At 43.9% G+C, this 21,623-nt stretch overlaps 1 protein-coding gene across 8 annotated transcripts in view; it reads left to right on the top strand.

The window, feature by feature from the left end:
• Positions 1-21,623, top strand: part of TRPM3 (transient receptor potential cation channel subfamily M member 3) — a gene marked incomplete at its 5' end in the record, with an annotated part of 449,010 nt that overhangs the window by 393,380 nt on the left and 34,007 nt on the right. For 4 of the 8 annotated variants that reach the window (XM_081213521.1, XM_081213517.1, XM_081213520.1 and 1 more), the window contains 7 exons: positions 2,877-2,912; positions 3,083-3,223; positions 4,767-4,796; positions 6,584-6,873; positions 9,567-9,795; positions 10,210-10,377; positions 12,211-12,336. In XM_081213521.1, the coding sequence (XP_081069647.1) occupies positions 2,877-2,912; positions 3,083-3,223; positions 4,767-4,796; positions 6,584-6,873; positions 9,567-9,795; positions 10,210-10,377; positions 12,211-12,336 (1,020 nt within the window). The remainder of the gene's footprint in view (positions 1-2,876; positions 2,913-3,082; positions 3,224-4,766; positions 4,797-6,583; positions 6,874-9,566; positions 9,796-10,209; positions 10,378-12,210; positions 12,337-21,623) is intronic. The other 4 variants (XM_081213522.1, XM_081213523.1, XM_081213519.1 and 1 more) reach the window with 3 other exon arrangements.

Below are 21,623 nucleotides of genomic sequence, written 5' to 3'. Positions count from 1 at the left end.
ACTGATGTTTAATGATCACTCAAAGGAACAAAAGGGGAAAGAGTTGGGATTATGGTGGGTAAATAGTGCCCTCTAATGTTCGTATAATAAACATTTCCAGTTTCTTAGTTTTTCATGGACACAGTTTAGAAGGTGATGTCTGTGAGTTCATACCCTCCAAGTGACCCGATTTCCCAGGGACAGTCCCAGAATTATAGAAGCCGTCCCAGCTTCTGATTTGATCCCCTCCATGTCTCAGAGAACAATTAAAAGTGGTGTGGGTGTAGGTGCAAAAACGGAGTCCTGTTTATCCTGAAAATAGAATCCCTGCACCAAATGAGGAAACAGTGAAGCTGGCATACAAAACCCTTCCAATAATTTTGAAGGGGAAAGTCCCCAATCCACTTTAAATTATTTAATTGCAATGCTTCAGCAGCCGGTCATTTCTTGGGAAACACGTGGAGTGTTTATTCCTTTATTGTAAATGGAAATTTACACTGCAAGGCTTTACAAGTCTACTCAGAAGTAAGTCCCACTATATTCAATAGTGCTTACTCCCAAGAAACATTGTAAAGACTGGTCTCTTCAACGTTATAACTGTTGATGACTGTAATGGTAGTTGGTTCCACAGAGAAGGGCAAGGGATTTCTAAAGGGATAGATGACCAAAATTAGCTTTAGCATGTATAACGGGGCATGAATCCAATATCTTTTTCCTGCTTGGCAGGGGGTTGGACTCGATGGCCCTTGTGGTCTCTTCCAACTCTATGATTCTATGATTCTATGATCTCTATTCAGACCAGGTCTCTCCATAGTTTTTAGTTTGGTAATGAGTTGTAATTCAGCAACTTCTCTTTCTCTTGTGCTGTACACAATCCCTTCCCTCGCACCTATTTTCTTTACTGTGAGGCGGAGAGGTTGTAATTAGCTCAAGGTGGCTGATGTCAATGTGTCTGTGACATCTATGTGTGCAGGAGATCAAACGTGAGTGAAACTTCCTGATGTAGAATGTCCCTGTTTCCATCAGAGAAATGCTGGAGGATTTTTGGTGTTATGTATATATTAAAAGAATTAGTGTCTGTGGTGCTGGTGACAGTTTCTGGATTCGCATAATTTTACTCCTAAAAAGTTTATTTAGAAGATGTAAACTATTCCAGAGTAAATTGTTTCTAGATAAGAAAGACCAACAAAATAAAACAGTGTTGTAAAATTCTTTTTTAGTGTGCTCGTTTATTTGTTTGAAAAATATTTATAAAGCTGAACAATCCTTCTTACAATCGCAGTCCAAATATGATCAAATCTACGCATGCCTGACAAGATCACAGTATCATATGTCAAATGCCAGAAGGAAGAGACCTTTGTTGGTTGTTCAAGCCTTGCATGCCCTCTAGTCTGAAAAGAAGTTAGGCTGAGGACTGATGTTCACTTAACATTTTGTATCTGTCTATGGGTAGCTGATTACAGTATCCGTGGGGCAAGTAGCTATGAAGAAAGCACAGAAGTAACATTTGCTTTATGATAGTTGGAATCTAGAGCTTAGGCCCAATACTAGGAGCTGGTCACCTTTTCCTGGTATCTGAATTGGAGGCGCCTGCTAGATTTTTTCACATGTGCAGTCTCTTCATGCTTGCAAGAAACTTCTGGTATCTGCACCTGATACCAAATACGCATTGAGAACTGGGAATTGCCTTACTGTACTTCATCATGGAAATCCTAGACATTTACTGGAATGCCTGAGTGAAGAAAATAGTCCCAAAGTGGCATTTTGTGAAACACGTGCAGCGCTCTGCATTGATGCCACAGCACTGTCAAATTATTTACTGAAAAGGACAAATACTGCAGGGGACACAAACATTCATTTACATAGTTCTAAACTTTGCAATGATAAAATAGAAACATTTACAGTTTGATATCGGGAGAGTTCAGAGTCAGTGGAGCAAGATCTCAGATGTAAATTCATTGTTGGCCAATAGAGTGAAATATTGCAGGCTAACCCATTTTTGGACAAGATTTAAAGCAATTATTACTTAAAATTGAGGATATTGGAAACTCTCACATGAGAATCATATTTGGGAAATAATTACATAAGTGTTTGTTTCTGAAAAATCAAATTACAACATCAAAAGAGATCCAGGCCCATTCGGCGCCTGCTAGTTTTCAGACTGTGCCTTGAGGGGCATATGCTTGCAGAGGCAAGAAGAACAGCCCAAAGTTCAACTGAAAGGTATGATATTTTAAAATCCTGTATACAGTTGACACCTTTTGAAAAGCACAAACATGATTCCTCTTGTTTGCTAGTAATGTGAATGAAAGCAACTTTCCCCAGGAAATAAAGGTGGAGGTTATATTTAAGAACAATTGGAGGGAATTGAGCAGTCTGGAACATATGCGGGAAAAGAGTTAGAAGTGTGTGTTTAAAGTTTAAAGGGTTGAGTGGGAATGTGTGCTACAGCATTCTTCTGGTTCCATGATTAAGTCTGCAGAAAACAGTTGGACAGAGCCTGACACACACACTGCCCCAAGGCGGTTGCCAAAGTACGCACACCTTCAGCAGGCGATGAACAGGCCATAGCTAGAGTCCAGCAAGTCCTCTAGTCCAGTGTTCCCCAACCTTGGGCCTCCAGCTGTTTTTGGACTACAGTTCCCATCATCCCTGACCACTGGTCTTGCTAGCTAGGGATTATGGGAGTTGTAGTCCAAAAACAGCTGGAGGCCCAAGGTTGGGGAACACTGCTCTAGTCAATGCTTTGCCCTCATGCGCTTTTTTTTTTGTTCTGCAGTGATGTTTCCTGTTTTCCTTCTCAGAAGAGCCTGAATCCTTTGTTCTGAAACTTATTATCTTCTGTTACTGCTATGTTTTAATGCAACTTCTTATTTAATTTATGTCTTCTTTCCAAGCGTGAATATCCAGGTTTCGGTTGGATCTATTTTAAGGTGAATTAATTAACCAGCATAATAATACATTCTTATGTTTTCTTAACATTTTATTTCATTTTTAAAAACCTCTCATAGTTACAGAGAAATCTGTGTGGTAAACATAATAACCAACTTTATCTCTCCCCCCCTCCCCCTTTGTGTTGTGTGTGTTTTTATGGAAACAATAGGGAAATCTTCCTCCAGATTACAGGATCAGTCTGATTGACATTGGCCTGGTGATTGAGTACCTCATGGGAGGAGCTTACCGCTGCAATTATACTCGGAAACGCTTCCGAACCCTCTATCACAACTTATTTGGCCCCAAGAGAGTAAGGACTGTTATTATTGAGGGTTTTTGTGCTTGCTTCTTTCCTAAGGGGTTGCAGTGAGCAATGAGTTACTCACGCCTGCTGAAAGGAAAGTGGGGAAGGGGCAGTGGCGTAGCGTGGGGGTGCAGGGGGGGCCGGCCGCACCGGGCGCAACATCTGGGGGTTAGGGTTAGGGGGCGCAAATCCACGGGTTAGGGGGCGCAAATTACTTGCCTTGCCCCGGGTGCTGACAACCCACGCTACGCCACTGGGAAGGGGCAGCGGTGGGGAAGCTTTTTCAGCCAAAGGGCCACCTTCTCTTCCAGAGCAACCTTCCAGGGCAGAAGGGCCAGAAGCAAAAGTGGGCAGGGAAGGAACATGAATGACAGCTTTGCACAGGAAACCAGTTTCTGCGCACTCACACACTCACACGTCTCTGTCCTCCTTCCAGGCAAGCAAGAAGTATGGTCAGAGTTCAGGTTCAGACCGAAACATTCAAGGGATACAAAGTACAGCTGGGAAGGGTTGTGACTCAGGAGGTTGTATGGCCTGGGGAGAGACATTTGCCGTCCTGCCACACCCCTCGCTAGTGGCCTTGGAGGGCCACACTGGTTCCCAGGGCTGAGGCTCCTCGTGCCTGACTTAGAGCATGGCTGGGGCTGGGGGCCTTTTTCCAACCACACTCCCATACAGAAGTCCTGAGATCCTGGGAGCCACTTCCCCAGGACACACATTGTTTTCCAAACTGCTTTCAAAGATGCCGGTGGCAGCCCAGCCAGCAGCGGGCATCAAAGTTAAGGGTGACTTCTTCATTTGCCATTCTTTACTCTGAGAATTTATTCTATTTGCACAAATATTTGTAATTCACTTCCACTTTCCAAAAGAAGATGCTCAGAACAGCTAACGGGGGGGGGGGGTGTTCAGCATTTTAGAAATAGTGAGTTCTTCGCATGCATTGTAGAGGTCATCAGATCCTTGTGTAGAAGGCCATATTCTGAAAAAGATCCCACATGTAAGATAGATGATCTTTATTAAAATAGGTTCCAGTAAAGTTGTAGTCAAGTAATCAAATCAAATTCCCAAACATGCACGAGTAGCAAATGTTCTATGCTTCTGCAGTTAACAGAAATGATATTCTCTATTTAGCCATCTCTTGGTTTTTTGTGAACGTTTTTCTGAAAATAACATAAATATGGACACATGGAAGGAGAGACTCTCCTATAGACCCCATGAAGCAGGAGAGTTGAATATGCGCTCTTGGTGCAGTTCAACATAAACTACAGCATCTAGATCTAGGGGCTTTCCTAATATATGGACTGGGGGGGGCTCCAAAATCAGAACTGAGCATGATTGATTGGTGAGTTGGGGGGGGGCAGTGGTTCTGCAGTCTCTGTGCTTTGCAATGCAATCTTATTCCTGTCTACTCAGAAGTAAGCCCTGTTGGATTAAGTTGGACTTACTATCAGGTATGTGTGTATAGGATTGCTACACGCACACACACACACACAGACACACACACACCTCTATATATTTGAAACATTGTCATTTCTTCTTCTGCCTACAGCCCAAAGCCCTGAAACTGCTGGGAATGGAAGTAAGTGTCATTTAATTCATTTTGTTTTGTTTTTTTAAGAAAAGATGATGATAGTAATGGGAGGGCAGGGGGAGGGGCAGAAGTGGTGATCCCAGGAAGTGGCCTATGTTGGGTCAAGGCTCCCTTCTGGGCGCCGCCATTTTGGTTCTTAAGAGTTAGAAAAAATGGAGGTAAGAAATATGAGGGGCAAATAAAATTTAAGAAGAAGAAAGAAAAATGTATTAAAAATATTTTTGAATTGTTTTGAAAAATTAAGGAAAAGGAACCAAAGAAGAAGAATAAAATCTAGATAAAATAAGAATAAAAGGACCCCCCCAAAAAAAAAACCAAAGAAAAAAACATCAAGGGATAAAGATTAGAATTTTTTAAAACAATAAATAAATAAATGGTCATAGTAAATGTTTTGGTGGGTCCCTGCCCACCACCTCCGCGCCGGTCTCCAGACAGGTCGGGTGGGGGCCAGGTTTGAACTGGCTTGCACACTTCCATGCAGCCTGCCTAGCTCTCCCCGTCCCTGCCTAGCTCTCCTAATTTATGGCAGCCACGGTGGCGATGGAGGAGGCTGGTGGGTGCTCGGTCGGGGGGCGGCTCCACTGCGCTATCCGCTGGACTTCCTCCAAGCCTCGCTGAGCCACCGCTGGGGCGATCCCTGTCCTGGTGCAGCTGAGGTCATCTGGTGGGGGGGCTGGGAGCCTCGCACAGCCCCCCCCCATCGCTGAGTCCGGTGCCCCCACTCTGGGCGGCTCCCAACAGAATATTAAAACAGAATAAACCATCAAACATTAAAAACTTCCCTAAACAGGGCTGCCTTCATATGTCTTCTAAAAGTCAGGTAGTTGTTTATTTCCTTGACATCTGATAGGGCGCCATTGACTGGTTGTGTTGTGTTAAAAACAAATGAATTCTGCACTTAAAGGCACAGATAGGAAGCTAATTTCTTGTTTGGCTCTAAATTGATGAGTTTTTATAAGGCTATTCATAAAGAAAGGTGAATTAAGGCTCATTCTTAATTATAGGTTGGTGCATGTGACATTGGGGAGATTCTACTACCATCAATATGCTGCCATCTGCTACTAGAAATGACCAAAGCACAGTACTAGACCAGACTTGCCCAGCTCCCCTCCTGTGCTCCATCGGGGAGCACAGGTGCAGTTTGCGCTTCCACCCCCATAGGCACATGGAAGCAACAACTGCGGGGCACTGCTGGAAAAAGCTCAGCAGCAAAAAACATCAGCTCTGTGAATGTACCCAAGGACAGCATGGGAATCAGTCTTTCCCACAACAGTATGAGATCGTTTTCTAATTTTAACAGGATGAATGTAATCCACATTCACATAATTCTAAAGCAAGATATTTCATAAAACACATAATATAGTTTACAATATTTGGGTTGGCTTAAGTTGGCCAGCAAGGCATTCAACAGGGATTTATTGTTTTTAATGCAGGGACTGGATAGATGTTAGCAATGCTATTTATTTCAACAAGTATTTCTTGAAGTACTAAAACTGTTGTTTTGTGGGCATCATTCTTAATTTTTGTTCAGATATATTAAAGGCTGGGTTATTTACATCTGTTTTGTGATGGAGGCCCAAGGCAGTATGTATTATTATTGTGAGAAAGTGTGGATGTTTTGCCCTGTGTGAGAAAGTATCTAGAGTCACATAAACTAAAGAGAGCAAGTTTGTTAGTAACTTATGACTGTAGCAAAGGAACTAGTTTAATGTCTCCTAACAAACATTACATGGTTGAAACTGTTTTGGTCTGATGGCGTTTTCTCCATTTAACAGGATGATGTCCCACTGCGGAGGGGAAGAAAAACAACCAAGAAGCGAGAGGAAGAAGTGGACATTGATCTTGATGACCCCGAGATTAACCATTTCCCTTTTCCTTTTCATGAGTTGATGGTGTGGGCTGTGCTAATGAAGCGTCAGAAGATGGCCCTCTTTTTCTGGCAACATGGAGAGGAAGCCATGGCTAAGGCTTTAGTGGCCTGTAAGCTCTGCAAAGCCATGGCCCACGAAGCATCCGAGAATGATATGGTGGATGACATATCACAGGAGTTAAATCATAACTCCAGGTTGAATAATTAATGAATTCATCTTGATTTGTTTCTACTGATACTACCTAAAAGCCTGTTACAATGACCCCACTTCTTTTTAACACTGATCTGATGATAGCCAGACCAAACAAGATGACTTCCTGCACTTGTGTATAGTAGGTTTCCTGGGAGAAACCTATTTATTTGGAGGCTGTCATTGGCTCAGAAGGCAAGCAAGGAGCAGCAATATTGCTGGCTTGGAGGTAGAAAACAACCTTAACCTCCCCAGCTTTTCTGCTGCACCTGTAAAACAGGAGCTTGTTCCAAGAGCCAGACATAGCCCCACACACGAATCGTAAGAACTTTGCCACAACTGTAGCTGGTTTTCAGGGAGCAAGCCTTCTTCTCTGGTGGCAAGTCCCAGTCACCCCTACAGTGACTAGTTGTAGGTGGGTTTGCTCTTGCATGAGAGCAGGAGCAGGGAATGCGAGCTAGCTTGGCTTCCAAGTAAGAGCTAGGATTCTGGGGAGCTGTGTCTGCATGCAGCTCACAAAGGCATATCCAGTGTGTTGGGGGGGTATTACAGACTTTTCTTATCATCAGCATCAGCAACAGATATCCTGTGGCTCTTACTGGGGAGGGGACGTGGGTGGTGCTGTGAGTAAAAGCTTCAGCGCGTAGGGCTTGCCGATCGAAAGGTTGGCAGTTCGAATCCCCGCGGTGGGGTGCGCTCCCGTTGCTCGGTCCCAGCGCCTGCCAACCTAGCCGTTCGAAAGCACCCCCGGGTGCAAGTAGATAAATAGGGACCGCTTACTGGTGGGAAGGTAAACGGCGTTTCCGTGTGCTGCGCTGGCTCGCCAGATGCAGCTTTGTCACGCTGGCCACGTGACCCGGAAGTGTCTCCGGAGAGCGCTGGCCCCCGGCCTCTTAAGTGAGATGGGCGCACAACCCTAGAGTCTGTCAAGACTGGCCCGTACGGGCAGGGGTACCTTTACCTTTACCTTACTGGGGAACTGGATTGTCAGAGTCCTGTAGTTGGGCAAGGAGGACCAGCAAGTGGGCTGGTGAACTCAGCATGCCCTGAGGTAGCAAGAGAGGATAGTGACTATAGAGCTGAAGGTTAATGTGAGCCAATCCTAAGTTAGTAAAGCATTATCATATTTGGGCCAGTTTACTTTTCACTGTACCTTTATTGTACCTTTCTATGTATTAATGTGCTGTTTACTGCTTTGGGGGGTCGTTGGGCCAAGAAGTTGTGTGTGTGTAATAATATAATATAATATAATATAATATAATATAATATAATATAATATAATATAATATAATATAATATAATATAATATAATATAGCATAACACTTCCCAGAAGTACCCAGGTATTTATTTCAGTGCCCTTATTGACCCAAGGAGTTTGATAGGTATGAGCGTGCCACGGAGAAGACCTTTCCATTGATCTTTGCTGTTGGAATGTGATGTGTAGATAATACAGTAAATAAATTCCTCTGGATTGATTTATGTGGAGTGGTAATATTTCAGGTATCTATAAAACCCCAGGACCTTTATGGTCAAAAATTGCACTTTGCATTTTACTGGGAAAGTTATAGAAAACTGGTGCAGATGCTGAATCCCTGGTATCATGCTCCTGTGGTGACCCAGCCCTAAGTTCATGCTATTGTGCCATCAAAGGGCTGCTCTGAGTAGCACATATTATGATAGTCTAAGGTTCTTAAGATGCAAATGGCAGCTGTTAAGTGGTCTTAAGATAAAAGCAGATGCAGCCTTCACACAATATATTATTGTGAACCTTCTGGCTAAGCTCTCTAACGCCATGGGATTTCAGAATTGGCTGTGAACCAGCCCAGACAAGGCCGGACGTGCTGAATGTTGCCTATTATGAGCATTCCTCAAACACATAGATACGCACAGAAGTAACAAGGCCTGTCAAGACAAGGAACAACTATCATCACCATCTAGTACCATGAAATCCTCAGTCAGATCATTGGTATCCAGTCCCCTGTTATGGCCAAACACTGCATAAATCCCAAGGGTGCTTCCAGATTGTCACTATATTCTGGTGGGATTAAATTACAAGCAGCAAATTCAGGCTGTGCAATTAAAGCTTTTTTGGAGCTCTAGCACGTGCTTACCCAAAAGATCCAACTTTTTGCAATAGGGAAAATGTAGTGGGAAGTGCAGGAGAAGACTTTGTTGGACACAACAGTCTTCTAGCCTGCCCACTAACAAATGAGAGTGAATGCTTATTAAACAATCAATGCCATCTAATTTCCCTGCAAACAAATTACAATGAATGCTCAATAAAAACAGGTTGCCTGGAAGTCCTCTAGCACTTCCCTTCAGACCTGGGTTGAATGAAAAAAGAGGATGCTTATATGTTTGAATTCCATACCTCTACTATTCACTTAGCACAGTTGGGGGGAGGGATGCACTATATTCCCTTAGTTAAGGATTCCCTAGGAAATGTGCTTTTCTCAAACAGGTAATAGGAAGTGGGATGGTTCAGATGTAAGCCACCAAGGTGAAGAAAGGAAGCAAGTGGGAGCTAGGACCTCTTACCAACAGTAAATTAAGGAGCTTCACTAGATGTCTAACCTTCAGCACCAATATGCCAAGTGCACCTGAGTATAGCATAGTCCTTTCAGCAGAAGTGTTCCCAGTTGTTTAACTTCCATGTAACAGATTGCACAAACTAACAAAAAGCGGCCTGTATTGCAGGGATTTTGGCCAGCTGGCAGTGGAGCTCCTGGACCAATCCTACAAGCAGGATGAGCAGCTGGCAATGAAACTTCTGACCTACGAGCTGAAGAACTGGAGCAATGCCACGTGCCTGCAACTCGCAGTGGCAGCCAAACATCGCGATTTCATTGCTCACACTTGTAGCCAAATGCTGCTCACAGACATGTGGATGGGCAGACTCCGGATGCGCAAAAATTCCAGCCTAAAGGTCAGGACTGTTTTAAAATGATATCATAACTTGAGGCTTAGGGAGAGGTCGTGCTGAATTAGCAGTAACAGCTTTGATCATGTAAAGCATTGATGGGGCCTCTGCAAATCTTTCCACTTTAAACTCTAAAGGGAGGTGTCGTAAGGCAAGGCTGAGCTACTCCTTTTAAGCTCTCTAGGACGCCAGGTCTTTTAGGAAGCATCTACGGCCAGCCTCTGCTCCCGCTATCCCTGGCTTTGCCCACACAATGGGTTTTCGCACCAGCCCCTGGCAAGTCATTTTGAAACCCACATGCATGAGTATCAGATTATTGGATGGCCCAGAGAGCACATGTAATTTGAAACTAAATAAGCAACTGGCATAACCATAACCTGTTAATTGTGATGATTATTGTTATCATTATTATTGCTTTAGGTAATTCTAGGAATTCTACTTCCTCCTTCAATTCTCAGCTTGGAGTTCAAGAACAAAGATGACATGCCTTACATGTCTCAGGCTCAAGAGATCCAACTTCAAGAAAAAGAGCCAGAGGAACCAGAAAAACCAGTGAAAGAAAAAGAAGAGGAGGACATGGAACTCACAGTAAGGGAACACATTGCTGGAAGTGGCTCGCCCAGCCATTACCCCCCCCTTTACCATTTCCACTTCTGTATGTGTTGGGGGAGGGGTCACCCACCTTTTAGGGTCCTTGGGCACAATTGGAGGCCGCAGAAAGACATAGTGCCCCACAACTGTTCCATTGGCCACAATAGATCACCTTTTTCCAAGCTTAACTTCAGCAGAGGAGCAGCCCCTGTGACTGCCATGTTGGTGAACCCTCTATTAAGGAGTGCCATGTTTTTAGGGAGCCCAATCCACCCAGAACCTCTCCTGAGATGCCCTGTTGAAAGTAACCATGGCTGAGTATAAGCCGTGCCGTATAGTTTGTGGCCAGGAAGAGTTCCTAGAGTCAAATGAGGTAACGAATTACAGAAGTTCCATTTTGCTTCTGGGAAACAATGCATTGTGACGCAGCTGGCTACCATTGGTTGTGCCTTGACTTCAATCGTGGAGGCGCACCCGACTATGGCTGATCATGCTTTTTGTAAAGGACACCGTTATAGAGACATCCTACTTACAAGGATTATGGAAGGTACAGACTATCAGTAGCGGAGGACTCTTCCCAAATACAATAATTATTTACTATTATTGCTGCAAAGCAATGATTTACAAAAAAAAAAAGATGTCACGGCAATATTTTAGATGTGGTGTGTCATTTTGTTATTCTCAAGTTTAAATCTAAATACAATTGTTAACGAAAAACTGTATTTGTAAGCAACTGTATGTTAAAGCTGCTTACTGTTGCAAGGTAACAAAAGTGTTTATCTCCAGCTGTTGCTGTTATACTTAGCAAATGCACCGTTCCTAACATTTTTTGCATTTCTTGTCCACTCCATCTCAAGGACTGAGATACAAGCTAAAAACCACAGCTCCAATTAAATTACGCTTAAGTGATCATATCCTTGACCAATGCTCATTTTACTCTTGCCACCAAAAAACCAAAAACCAGCTGAGATGTTAGGGCAACTCCAGCATCTTGGGGGGAAGTTGGGGCTCAGGGTCGCATAAGCCTCTATGAAGTTTTGTCAAATAAAGTGAGCTGTCAAGGATGATTAAGTTGCTGTTAAGAATTGGAGACAAAAACAGGAACATAATAGTTTTACTTGGTGATAGGTCCACATTTAGCATTATAGAGACGAGGTGTTCACAAATATTGACATATATTTAGTGATCATTAAACAATCTGGAATATCTTTCTATGAGTTTTTCACAATTAGGTTAAGGAACCATTCAGTCGACAAGCTTTAGGATTTCCTGTTTTCAGTTGGAAGCTGGAATGCAGGACCCATTTGAGGATCATCTTTGTGAATCTATGGAAATCAGGGGGTTCTTCCAGCTGCTTCTGTTGCCTGACAATCCACTTACAATATTATGGGACAGCTTATTGAGTAGATTGTAAATTGTTCTTTAATGGTCTTATTCTATTATCTTTAGTAGGTGCCTTTTGCATAGTTTTATTTTATTTTATTTTCCCTCCTCTAATGTTTATTTGCTTTTCTTAAACATTTTAGAAGCACACATTATATAACAGCTGCTTATGATGGCAAACATTAAGTGAGAAGTCCCTTTGAAGTCAATACTGACTAAATATTCATGTGTGACTTTGTCATGCTAATTTTAAATGAATTTATTGTATGTACAAGAAAGAATCAAACCAGTTAAACCACTAAAAAGGCTCCTGGGCTTCTGCTGGCATAAGACATCACAAGCATTTTTTATTTTATCATAGCTACTTACTGGTCTCTCGGTGCCCATATTCATTTTTTTAAGGTTTACTTCATTAAATTTTGTTAAAAATTAGGCTGTTTCCTACAGGCCATCAGCAAGAGCTGTCCCCAAGATCTTATCTGCGGGCAGGCAGAAGGCTCTGCCTACAAGACCCAAAATTCAGGGAAGCAGAAGACGCTAGGCACAAGATCAGCCTACAGGACCCCTATGCAGGCAAGATCCTGGAAAAAGAGGGGAAGATCAGAAGCCAGTTTAAGATTGACAGGTTGTTTTCCTCCAAAATGAACTTGTTCTGCTTTAATTGTAGTTAATTACTGCTGGCTTCTGATCAATGAGTGAAGTGCTTATTCAAATCCAATAAGCAGAGCTACAATGTAGTGAATTACAATTACCCTCTCTTTTGATGCCCTGTTCCCATTCCTTTTTTCCAACACTATATTTTCCTCTAGTAGCAGCACAGGGCACTGTAATGTCTTGTCTTGTCTCTGTGTGTTTCTTTAGAGAAATAGCATGGTTTTCCATGTTCCCTCCTCTCCACCATCTGACCTTGGTCTTTGCCTTCAGCCTGGGTTCTTTCCCCTCTACCGTCTAACATTATTATTATTAGTAGTAGTGTGTGTGTCCCCTTCATGGATCACTGCCTTGCCGTGGCGAAGGGGCTTGAAGAACTCAGAGAAGCTATGAACTATGCCGAGCAGGGCACCCAAGATGAACAGGCCATAGTGGAGAGTTTTGACCAAACGTGATCCACCTGGAGTAGGAACCGGCAAGCCACTCCAGTATCCCTGCCAAGAAAACTCCATGGACAAAGACAACAGACATATAAAAGTTATGACGCTGGAAGATGAGCCCCTCAGGTCGGAAGGTGTCCAACATGCTACTGAGGAAGAGCGGAGGACAAGTACAAGTAGATCCAGAGCTGATGAAGCGGCTGGGCCAAAGCCGAAAGGACGCTCAGTTGTGGATATGCATGGAAGCGAAAGGAAAGTCCAATGCTGTAAAGAAAAATATTGCATAGGAACCTGGAATGTAAGAACCATGAACCTGGGTAAGTTGGATGTGGTCAAAAATGAGATGGCAAGAATAAATATTGACATCCTGGGCATCAGTGAGCTAAAATGGACGGGAATGGGCGAATTCAGTTCGGATGACTATCATATCTACTACTGTGGGCAAGAAACCCGTAAAAGAAATGGAGTGGCCCTCATAGTCAACAAAAGAGTGGCGAAAGCTGTACTGGGATGCAGTCTCAAAAATGATAGAATGATCTCGATACGAATCCAAGGCAGACCTTTTAACATCACAGTAATCCAAGTTTATGCACCAACTACTGGTGCTGAAGAAACTGAAATTGACCAATTCTATGAAGACTTACAAGACCTTATAGAAGTGACACCAAAGAAGGATGTTCTGCTCATTATAGGGGATTGGAATGCTAAAGTAGGGAATCAAGAGATAAAAGGAACAACTGGCAAGTTTGGCCTTGGAGATCAAAACGAAGCAGGGCAAAGGCTAATAGAGTTCTGTCAAGAGAACAAGCTGGTCATCACAAACACGCTTTTCCAACAACACAAGAGACGACTCTACACATGGACATCCCCAGATGGGCAACATCGAAATCAGATTGATTATATTCTCTGCAGCCAAAGATGGAGAAGCTCTATACAGTCAGCAAAAACAAGACCTGGAGCTGACTGTGGCTCAGATCATCAGCTTCTTATAGCAAAATTCAAGCTTAAACTGAAGAAAGTAGGAAAAACCACTGGACAGGTAAGATACAATCTAAACCAAATCCCTTATGAATACACAGTGGAAGTGAGGAACAGGTTTAAGGATTTAGATTTGCTGGACAGAGTGCCTGAAGAACTATGGGTGGAGGCTCGCAACATTATACAGGAGGCAGCAACTAAAACCATCCCAATGAAAAAGAAATGCAAGAAAGCAAAGTGGCTGTCCAACGAGGCCTTACAAATAGCGGGGGAGAGAAGGCAAGCAAAATGCGAAGGAGATAGTGAAAGATACAGGAAATTGAATGCAGATTTCCAAAGAATAGCAAGGAGAGACAAGAAGGCCTTCTTAAACGAGCAATGCAAAGAAATAGAGGAGAGCAACAGAATGGGAAGAACCAGAGATCTGTTCAAGAAAATCGGAAATCTGAAAGGAACATTTCGTACAAAGATTACCATAATAAAGGACAAAAGTGGTAAAGACCTAACTGAAGCAGAAGACATCAAGAAGAGGTGGCAAGAATACACAGAGGAATTATACCAGAATGATATGGATGTCTCGTACACCCCAGGTAGTGTGGTTGCTGACCTTGAGCCAGACATCCTGGAGAGTGAAGTCAAATGGGCCTTAGAAAGCACTGCAAATAACAAGGCCAGTGGAAGTGATGGTATTCCAGCTGAACTGTTTAAAATTTTAAAAGATGATGCTGTTAAGGTGCTACACTCAATATGCCAGCAAGTTTGGAAAACTCAGCAGTGGCCAGAGGATTGGAGAAGATCAGTCTACATCCCAATCCCAAAGAAAGGCAGTGCCAAAGAATGCTCCAACTACCGCACAATTTCACTCATTTCACATGCTAGCAAGGTTATGCTTAAAATTCTACAAGGAAGGCTCAAGCAGTATGTGGACCGAGAACTCCCAGAAGTGCAAGCTGGATTTAGAAGAGGCAGAGGAACCAGAGACCAAATTGCAAACATGCGCTGGATTATGGAGAAAGCTAGAGAGTTCCAGAAAGACATCTACTTCTGCTTCATTGACTATGCAAAAGCCTTTGACTGTGTTGACCACAGCAAACTATGGCAAGTTCTTAAAGAAATGGGAGTGCCTGATCACCTCATCTGTCTCCTGAGAAATCTCTATGTGGGACAAGAAGCTACAGTTAGAACTGGATATGGAACAACTGATTGGTTCCAAATTGGGAAAGGAGTACGGCAAGGATGTATATTGTCTCCCTGCTTATTTAACTTATATGCAGAATTCATCATGCGAAAGGCTGGGCTGGATGAATCCCAAACCGGAATTAAGATTGCCGGAAGAAATATCAACAACCTCAGATATGCAGATGACACAACCTTGATGGCAGAAAGTGAAGAGGAATTAAAGAACCTTTTAATGAGGGTGAAAGAGGAGAGCGCAAAATATGGTCTGAAGCTCAACATCAAAAAAACGAAGATCATGGCCACTGGGCCCATCACCTCCTGGCAAATAGAAGGGGAAGAAATGGAGGCAGTGAGAGATTTTACTTTCTTGGGCTCCATGATCAGTGCAGATGGTGACAGCAGTCACGAAATTAAAAGACGCCTGCTCCTTGGGAGAAAGGCGATGGCAAACCTAGACAACATCTTAAAAAGCAGAGACATCACCTTGCCAACAAAGGTCCGTATAGTAAAAGCAATGGTTTTCCCAGTAGTGATGTATGGAAGTGAGAGCTGGACCATAAAGAAGGCTGATCGCCGAAGAATTGATGCTTTTGAATTATGGTGCTGGAGGAGACTCTTGAGAGTCCCATGGACTGCAAGAAGATCAAACCTCTCCATTCTGAAGGAAATCAGCCCTGAGCGCTCACTGGAAGGACAGATCGTGAAGCTGAGGCTCCAATACTTTGGCCACCTCATGAGAAGAGAAGACTCCCTGGAAAAGACCCTGATGTTGGGAAAGATGGAGGGCACAAGGAGAAGGGGACGACAGAGAACGAGATGGTTGGATGGTGTTCGTGAAGCTACCAGCATGAGTTTGATCAAACTGCGGGAGGCAGTGGAGGACAGAAGTGCCTGGCGTGCTCTGGTCCATGGGGTCACGAAGAGTCGGACACGACTAAACGACTAAACAACAACAACAACAAAGTGTGTGTGTGTGTGTGTGTGTGTGTGTGTGTGTATACCCTGCATTTTTACCTGGCAGGGACTCAAGGCAGCTTACAGATAAGATAAGAACATAGGTGGGGGAAGGGAAAACAATCATTCGAACAATTAAACAACAATTTGTTTTTGTTTGTTAATACTGGTATGTTATGCACTTTTGTGTTTTTATATTGTAAGCTGCCCTGAGATCCTCAGATGCAGGGTGATACAGAAATTTAACAAATAACAGACACACACACGCGCGCGCACGCACTGATTATTACAATGAACCAGCATGGCACACCCAGTACTTATATCTCTAAGGATTCTGTGGGCACTCAAATTCTTTGCAGTAAACAGCAGAGGGCTCAAGTGACCTCCAGGAGCCTTCAGTTCCAGAATGCATAATATTGGTTTTCTCTGATGTTGTGAATTTATTATTTCATTGTTCATGTGCTAAAATGAACAAAAGGTACACCAGACACCATATATTGTTAGCAGGAAAAGAGTGGAGGAAGAAATGAGTGCTGGGCAATTAGCCTGAAAGTCAGGCTGGCTGCAAAGGAAGCAGGAGATAATAAACTAAAAGGCAGGAGGTGGGCGCCGCAGGGAATTTTTCAGCGCAAGCTGCATGCAACTGCTCACGCCCAGGGATGCAACACGCTGCATGCAACTGCTCACGCCCAGGGATGGGATCATTATACCTGCCACAGTGACAGACAAGTCCCTATATATATAGCACAAGTTCATTTCCCCCAAATATGTTACCGATCGGTGCCTGATGCATTATTGCATGACTCAGCCTGACTCGTGATAAATCAGTTACGTTCAAAAAACAGAAAAAACAGAAGCCACTTACGTATAGCAGCCTCCTAGCAAATTATCACCCCTTTCCATCCCTTCCATCCTCTCACAGAGAGAAGTATTTTTCTGCACGTTGCAAACCATTTGCTGTTTTAGCTTCTACCTACAGTGTTTGTGAATAGTAAGAATATTATGAACTAACAACCATGAAAATAACGTTCATGGTTCTTAGGTTGAACTCCTAGTCCAAACCCTGGCAGTTTCGCAAATATTTGTCATTTGTGAGTGTGGGTAGACATTTGTGCTCAGTGGCCTACAGTTACTTCAGAGCCATTATAGCATGAAATACTCCGATAAAGAAGGCGACTTCAGAAATAAAGCGGGAGCCTAGCAAAGGGCCAATGGAACAGACAGACATTTCAATCTGAGCCTGGTTTGTTTTTTAGTTAACAGATTCCATTAATTTCCTATAATAAACAAAAGTTCCAGCAATTATAGCACTTCAAACATTATGTTCAACTCTGTTTCTATCACAGCGGGTCCGAGAAGGAATACCACCAAGGGCAAAGAGCACTATCAGCAGCCACCACCCAGTCAGTTTTGCACGATTGCTAAGTTGTACAGTTTGTGCAAGATTGCAAAAGCCAGGAGTTGAAGGGGAGGTGGAGGATTTAGGGGAGTGCGATCAGTTTGTGTCAAGTACAGGAGTTCCCTTCTCCCTTCTGGTTGCTCTCAGATAAGAATTAACAAGCATTCAGTAGATTTATAGTCTTTTTATTACAGTATCATGTTGCAAGCACAGACACACAACTCTGCAAGCATAGCAGTTGCTCACTCTGACTCCTCCCCTCAACTTCTGCAGCAAGAAGCATGCCAATGGGATGTCCCCCCCCGCATTTCCTTTGTTCTCCGACATGATCATACCTCCAAGTTTGGGGGGGAGGGAGGGACTTCCCCTCCACTCTCGACTGATGTATCACCCAGCTGCTCCCTCCCTTCTGGTTGCTTAGTTACTATCTCAAAGCTGGGGAGCTCCTCTCTCAGTTGTGCAGCCTCTGTGTTTGTTTGCCTGTCTGCCTGCTTCTGGGGACTCTGGAAGGAAGGGGAGCAAGTATTCCCCTTCCTCTTCTCTTAGGATATGATCTTAGGATCTGCATCTCCCACTCTTCCGATCCAGACCAGCCCCTGACAGTTTGGTTGCACTGGGCACGGAGCCTCAGGGGCCTGTGGGAGACACCACAACTATTATTTAAAATGGAGTGCGACAGGTGCCAAATTTTGGCGTTGCACAGGGTGCTGCTGAAATGTGAGATCCCAAGATCCGCCACTGTTAGTGGAAGGGCTCAGTATCTGCTTTGTGTTCAGATGATCCCTGGTTCAATCCCTGACATTTCCAGATGCCTGAAATACTGGAGGAACGTTGCTGGTCAGGGTGGAGAAAACTGAGCTGGACAGCCTAGTGACTCCATAGAAGTCAGCTTTCTGGGTTTCTGGGTTTCCATATTTTGTGTCACAAGTTCCCAGCCTTTCCAAGCAATGTTCATGATTGACTGTGTCATTGTCAGGGTCTGAAGGGGAAGGCCGGGAATCACCCCCTCCTCCTCCTTTGTTTCCCTCAGAGGAGGGGGGGGAATCAGGTCCCCTTCTCCAGTGGTTTCAAGAGAAGAGGGAGACAGGATTGAACTGCAGCAGAACTCAGAGCTGCCAAGTTAGGAGGTGTTAGGATAAGGAGGGGGAGGGGGAGAATTGCCAGCAGAGATGTCCTAGGAAAGCCAGCGTCCTCAAAGACGTTTGACTCCTGAGACCATCCGTGGGGCCACAGGCTGATGCTGGGAAAGAAGGGGAGAAGCTCAGAGTGAGCAGCTTCACTATGGAGTTTAGGACTAGATTCTTTGTCTTGCACCACAAGAACTGAATAAAACCATTAATGCGAACTTTCTTGATGCTGCCGGCGGAGGATAGAATCCCCCAAGCCTGACAGTAATACATTTACTAGGTTGATATTCCAAGTATATGTTACTGACGGCATTTGTTGGGGTGTGGGAGAAGGACCCCCAAACTATGTTTTGCCCTGGGCTTCAGATTCTGTCTCTGCCACCCTCTCTGTAGTCGCAAAGGAATGGACTTCCTCCATGGAAGCAGCCTGGCTTGGAATGCCCTCGCCAAAGAGGCAGGCCTCTCTTCCGCTTTCCAGCACTTTTTCTGAAGCACACCAAAGCAAAAACCCCTGAAACGATTTGTGTTGAAGTAATGCATCCCCTTGTTCTTTTCAGTTCTGTGCTTTTTAATAGTTCTGCTCATGGTGATTTCTTGGGAAAGGCTGGGTGCTGAAGTCCTTCTGCTCTGCCACATGCCCACTCACCCACTTCTGCCGAATCAGCTTTATGGGCATTTTCTGTGACTTGGAACCACAAGTGTGAAGCTCTTCGTTTCATTCATCTTCACTCCCTGCCCACTGCATTATCCTTCAGAAGTGGCAAAGCTTGCTTTCCTGGGCGCCACCTCTGCATTTTCATGCCTACGTTGTTGCCCAAAAACTACAAGAAGGAAAGCTCATTTACTTCTGACAGTAAGAGCTGTTCATTTTCTTCCTGACAGTAAGAGCTGTTCGACAGTGGAATTTGCTGCCAAGGAGTGTGGTGGAGTCTCCTACTTTGGAGGTCTTTAAGCAGAGGCTTGACAACCATATGTCAGGAGTGCTCTGATGGTGTTTCCTGCTTGGCAGGGGGTTGGACTCGATGGCCCTTGTGGTCTCTTCCAACTCTATGATTCTATGATTCTATGATTCTATGATTCTCCCCGCCACTGCCAACTTTGAATGCAAAAACCTGCCCATTTTAATTACCGTATTTTTCGCCCTATAGGACGCACTTTTTCCCCTCCAAAAATGAAGGGGAAATCTGGGTGCGTCCTATGGGGCGAATGCAGGCTTTTGCTGAAGCTTGGAGAGCGAGAGGGGTCGGTGTGCACCAACCCCTCTCACCCTCCAGGCTTCAGGAACACATCCGCAGCCTAGGCAGCCCTGTGGGAGGTCCCGCAGGGATGTCTAGGCTGCGGATAGCAGCCTGCCGCCCAGCGCGAGGGGCGCCCTGAAGCAGAGCGCCCCTCGCGCCGGGCAGACATGGGCCAGCCCCACAAGCTCGGGGAACAGCTGGGAGGCGCAGCGGCGCCATCCCGCTGTTCCTCAACCTGGTTCGGTTTCCCCGACCTGCTTTTTGGGGGGAAATAAAGGAAAAAAATGTTTCCTTTATTTCCCCCCAAAAAAACTAGATGCGTCCTATGGGACGGAGCGTCCTATGGGACGAAAAATACGGTATGTTTAAATTGTTTTTAGGTTTTTTTTATAATTTCAATATTTCTTGTAAACTGCTTAGAGGTTTTACTACAATCAAGCAGTATGTATTTTTTGTTAAATAAACAAACAACAATCAAACATACAGATACCTAGATAATAAAAGGATTCTCCCTTTCTTTCTTTCTTTCTTTCTTTCTTTCTTTCTTTCTTTCTTTCTTTCTTTTTTGTGATTCAAACTCTTCTGGAAGTGCACAGAAGCTGAGCTGATGCCAAAGGGTAGTCTTTTGAAACAGTAGTACTCAAAGTGAGTAACAAATATTGTCAGTTTTGTGCTGCTTTCTGCCAGTTGAATCTGCCCATCTCTACTGTTGGCATCCCATTTAGAAAACTGGCTTTGCTTAGCTGTGCTGAGTGTGCCTCACCACAATGTGGAAACAGTTCTCTTTCAACACTTTTATTTAGCTGAGTCCTATTGGGTGCACACGTGCACCGGGAAACCATCAGGGCTCAAGCCCAATCCCCTGGGCTGCCTGGAATGGTAGATAGAATTCAGAAACCAATTGCCAGTAAAACAGGACATTTATTTAGGCATGCAACACAAAGGTTGGTGCAACACAACCTCAACCAGCAAGTAGTTGAGAGGTCGCACACCAAGTATAAAAACAACAGAAGCATTTGTACACTTACAAGCAAAGGGTAGTTTTGTCCACCTATGGCAATACTTCCTTCTACTAGATTATACGGATTTAATCATGAGGCACAGCAACTTTCTTATCTCTTCCCCTGCAAACTGGATTTGGGTTTCCCTTGTTTCAAAGCTAACACAAGGCCACTAACATATTTGTAAGTGACAAGAGGCCAAAAACTTTGTCAAAGAGGAGCAGGGTGCAAGGGCTACAAAAACTCCCCTTGTTGAAAAGGATTTGCCACTACAACTGTCCCTTTGGCTTCCAGAATCTTTTAAAATTTTATACTGATCTTGGTTTTGGCTCTCTAAATGCAATACATTTGGTTGCACATTTTTATCTTTCATTTCTTACCAAAAGATGATGCACTTCACTGAAAGGTAATTGGGCAATTTTTCCCTCTTCCACCTGGTGAATCTGAATTTTGTTATGTTTACTACAGAAAAGCATAACATCAAACCTTTTGTTTGATTTGCACAATTTCCTTCATATTTGGTGCCAGTAAAGAACTGGAAACAGGTCCTAAGGTGAATTACAAGGTGCCCTTCCCCTTGAACAGCAATCCAATGCCTCTTTACTTATTGAGAAGAAATTCCCCCTGTGTTTACTGGCACTTACTCCCAGGTAAGTGTGCATAGGGGGCCACTTTAGATGTAAATGAGCAAGAGAATGATCATTGTTACTTTTTTCAAATATTCAGGCATTCTAAAATATTAATTGAGGATAAAGGAACTGAGGGGATGCTCATCAAATCTGCAGATTACACCAAACTGGGAGGGGTAGCTAAGGCACAGAAGACAGAATCAGGATTCAAAATGACCTTAACAGGTTACAGAACTGGGCCCAAACTAACAAAATGAATTTCAG

This window comes from Podarcis bocagei (assembly GCF_964188305.1).
Source record: "Podarcis bocagei genome assembly, chromosome: 11".
Taxonomy (NCBI): Eukaryota; Metazoa; Chordata; class Lepidosauria; order Squamata; family Lacertidae; genus Podarcis; species Podarcis bocagei.
The sequence above is the reverse complement of the archived record's forward strand: the minus strand, read 5'-3'. Positions and strand labels throughout refer to the sequence as shown.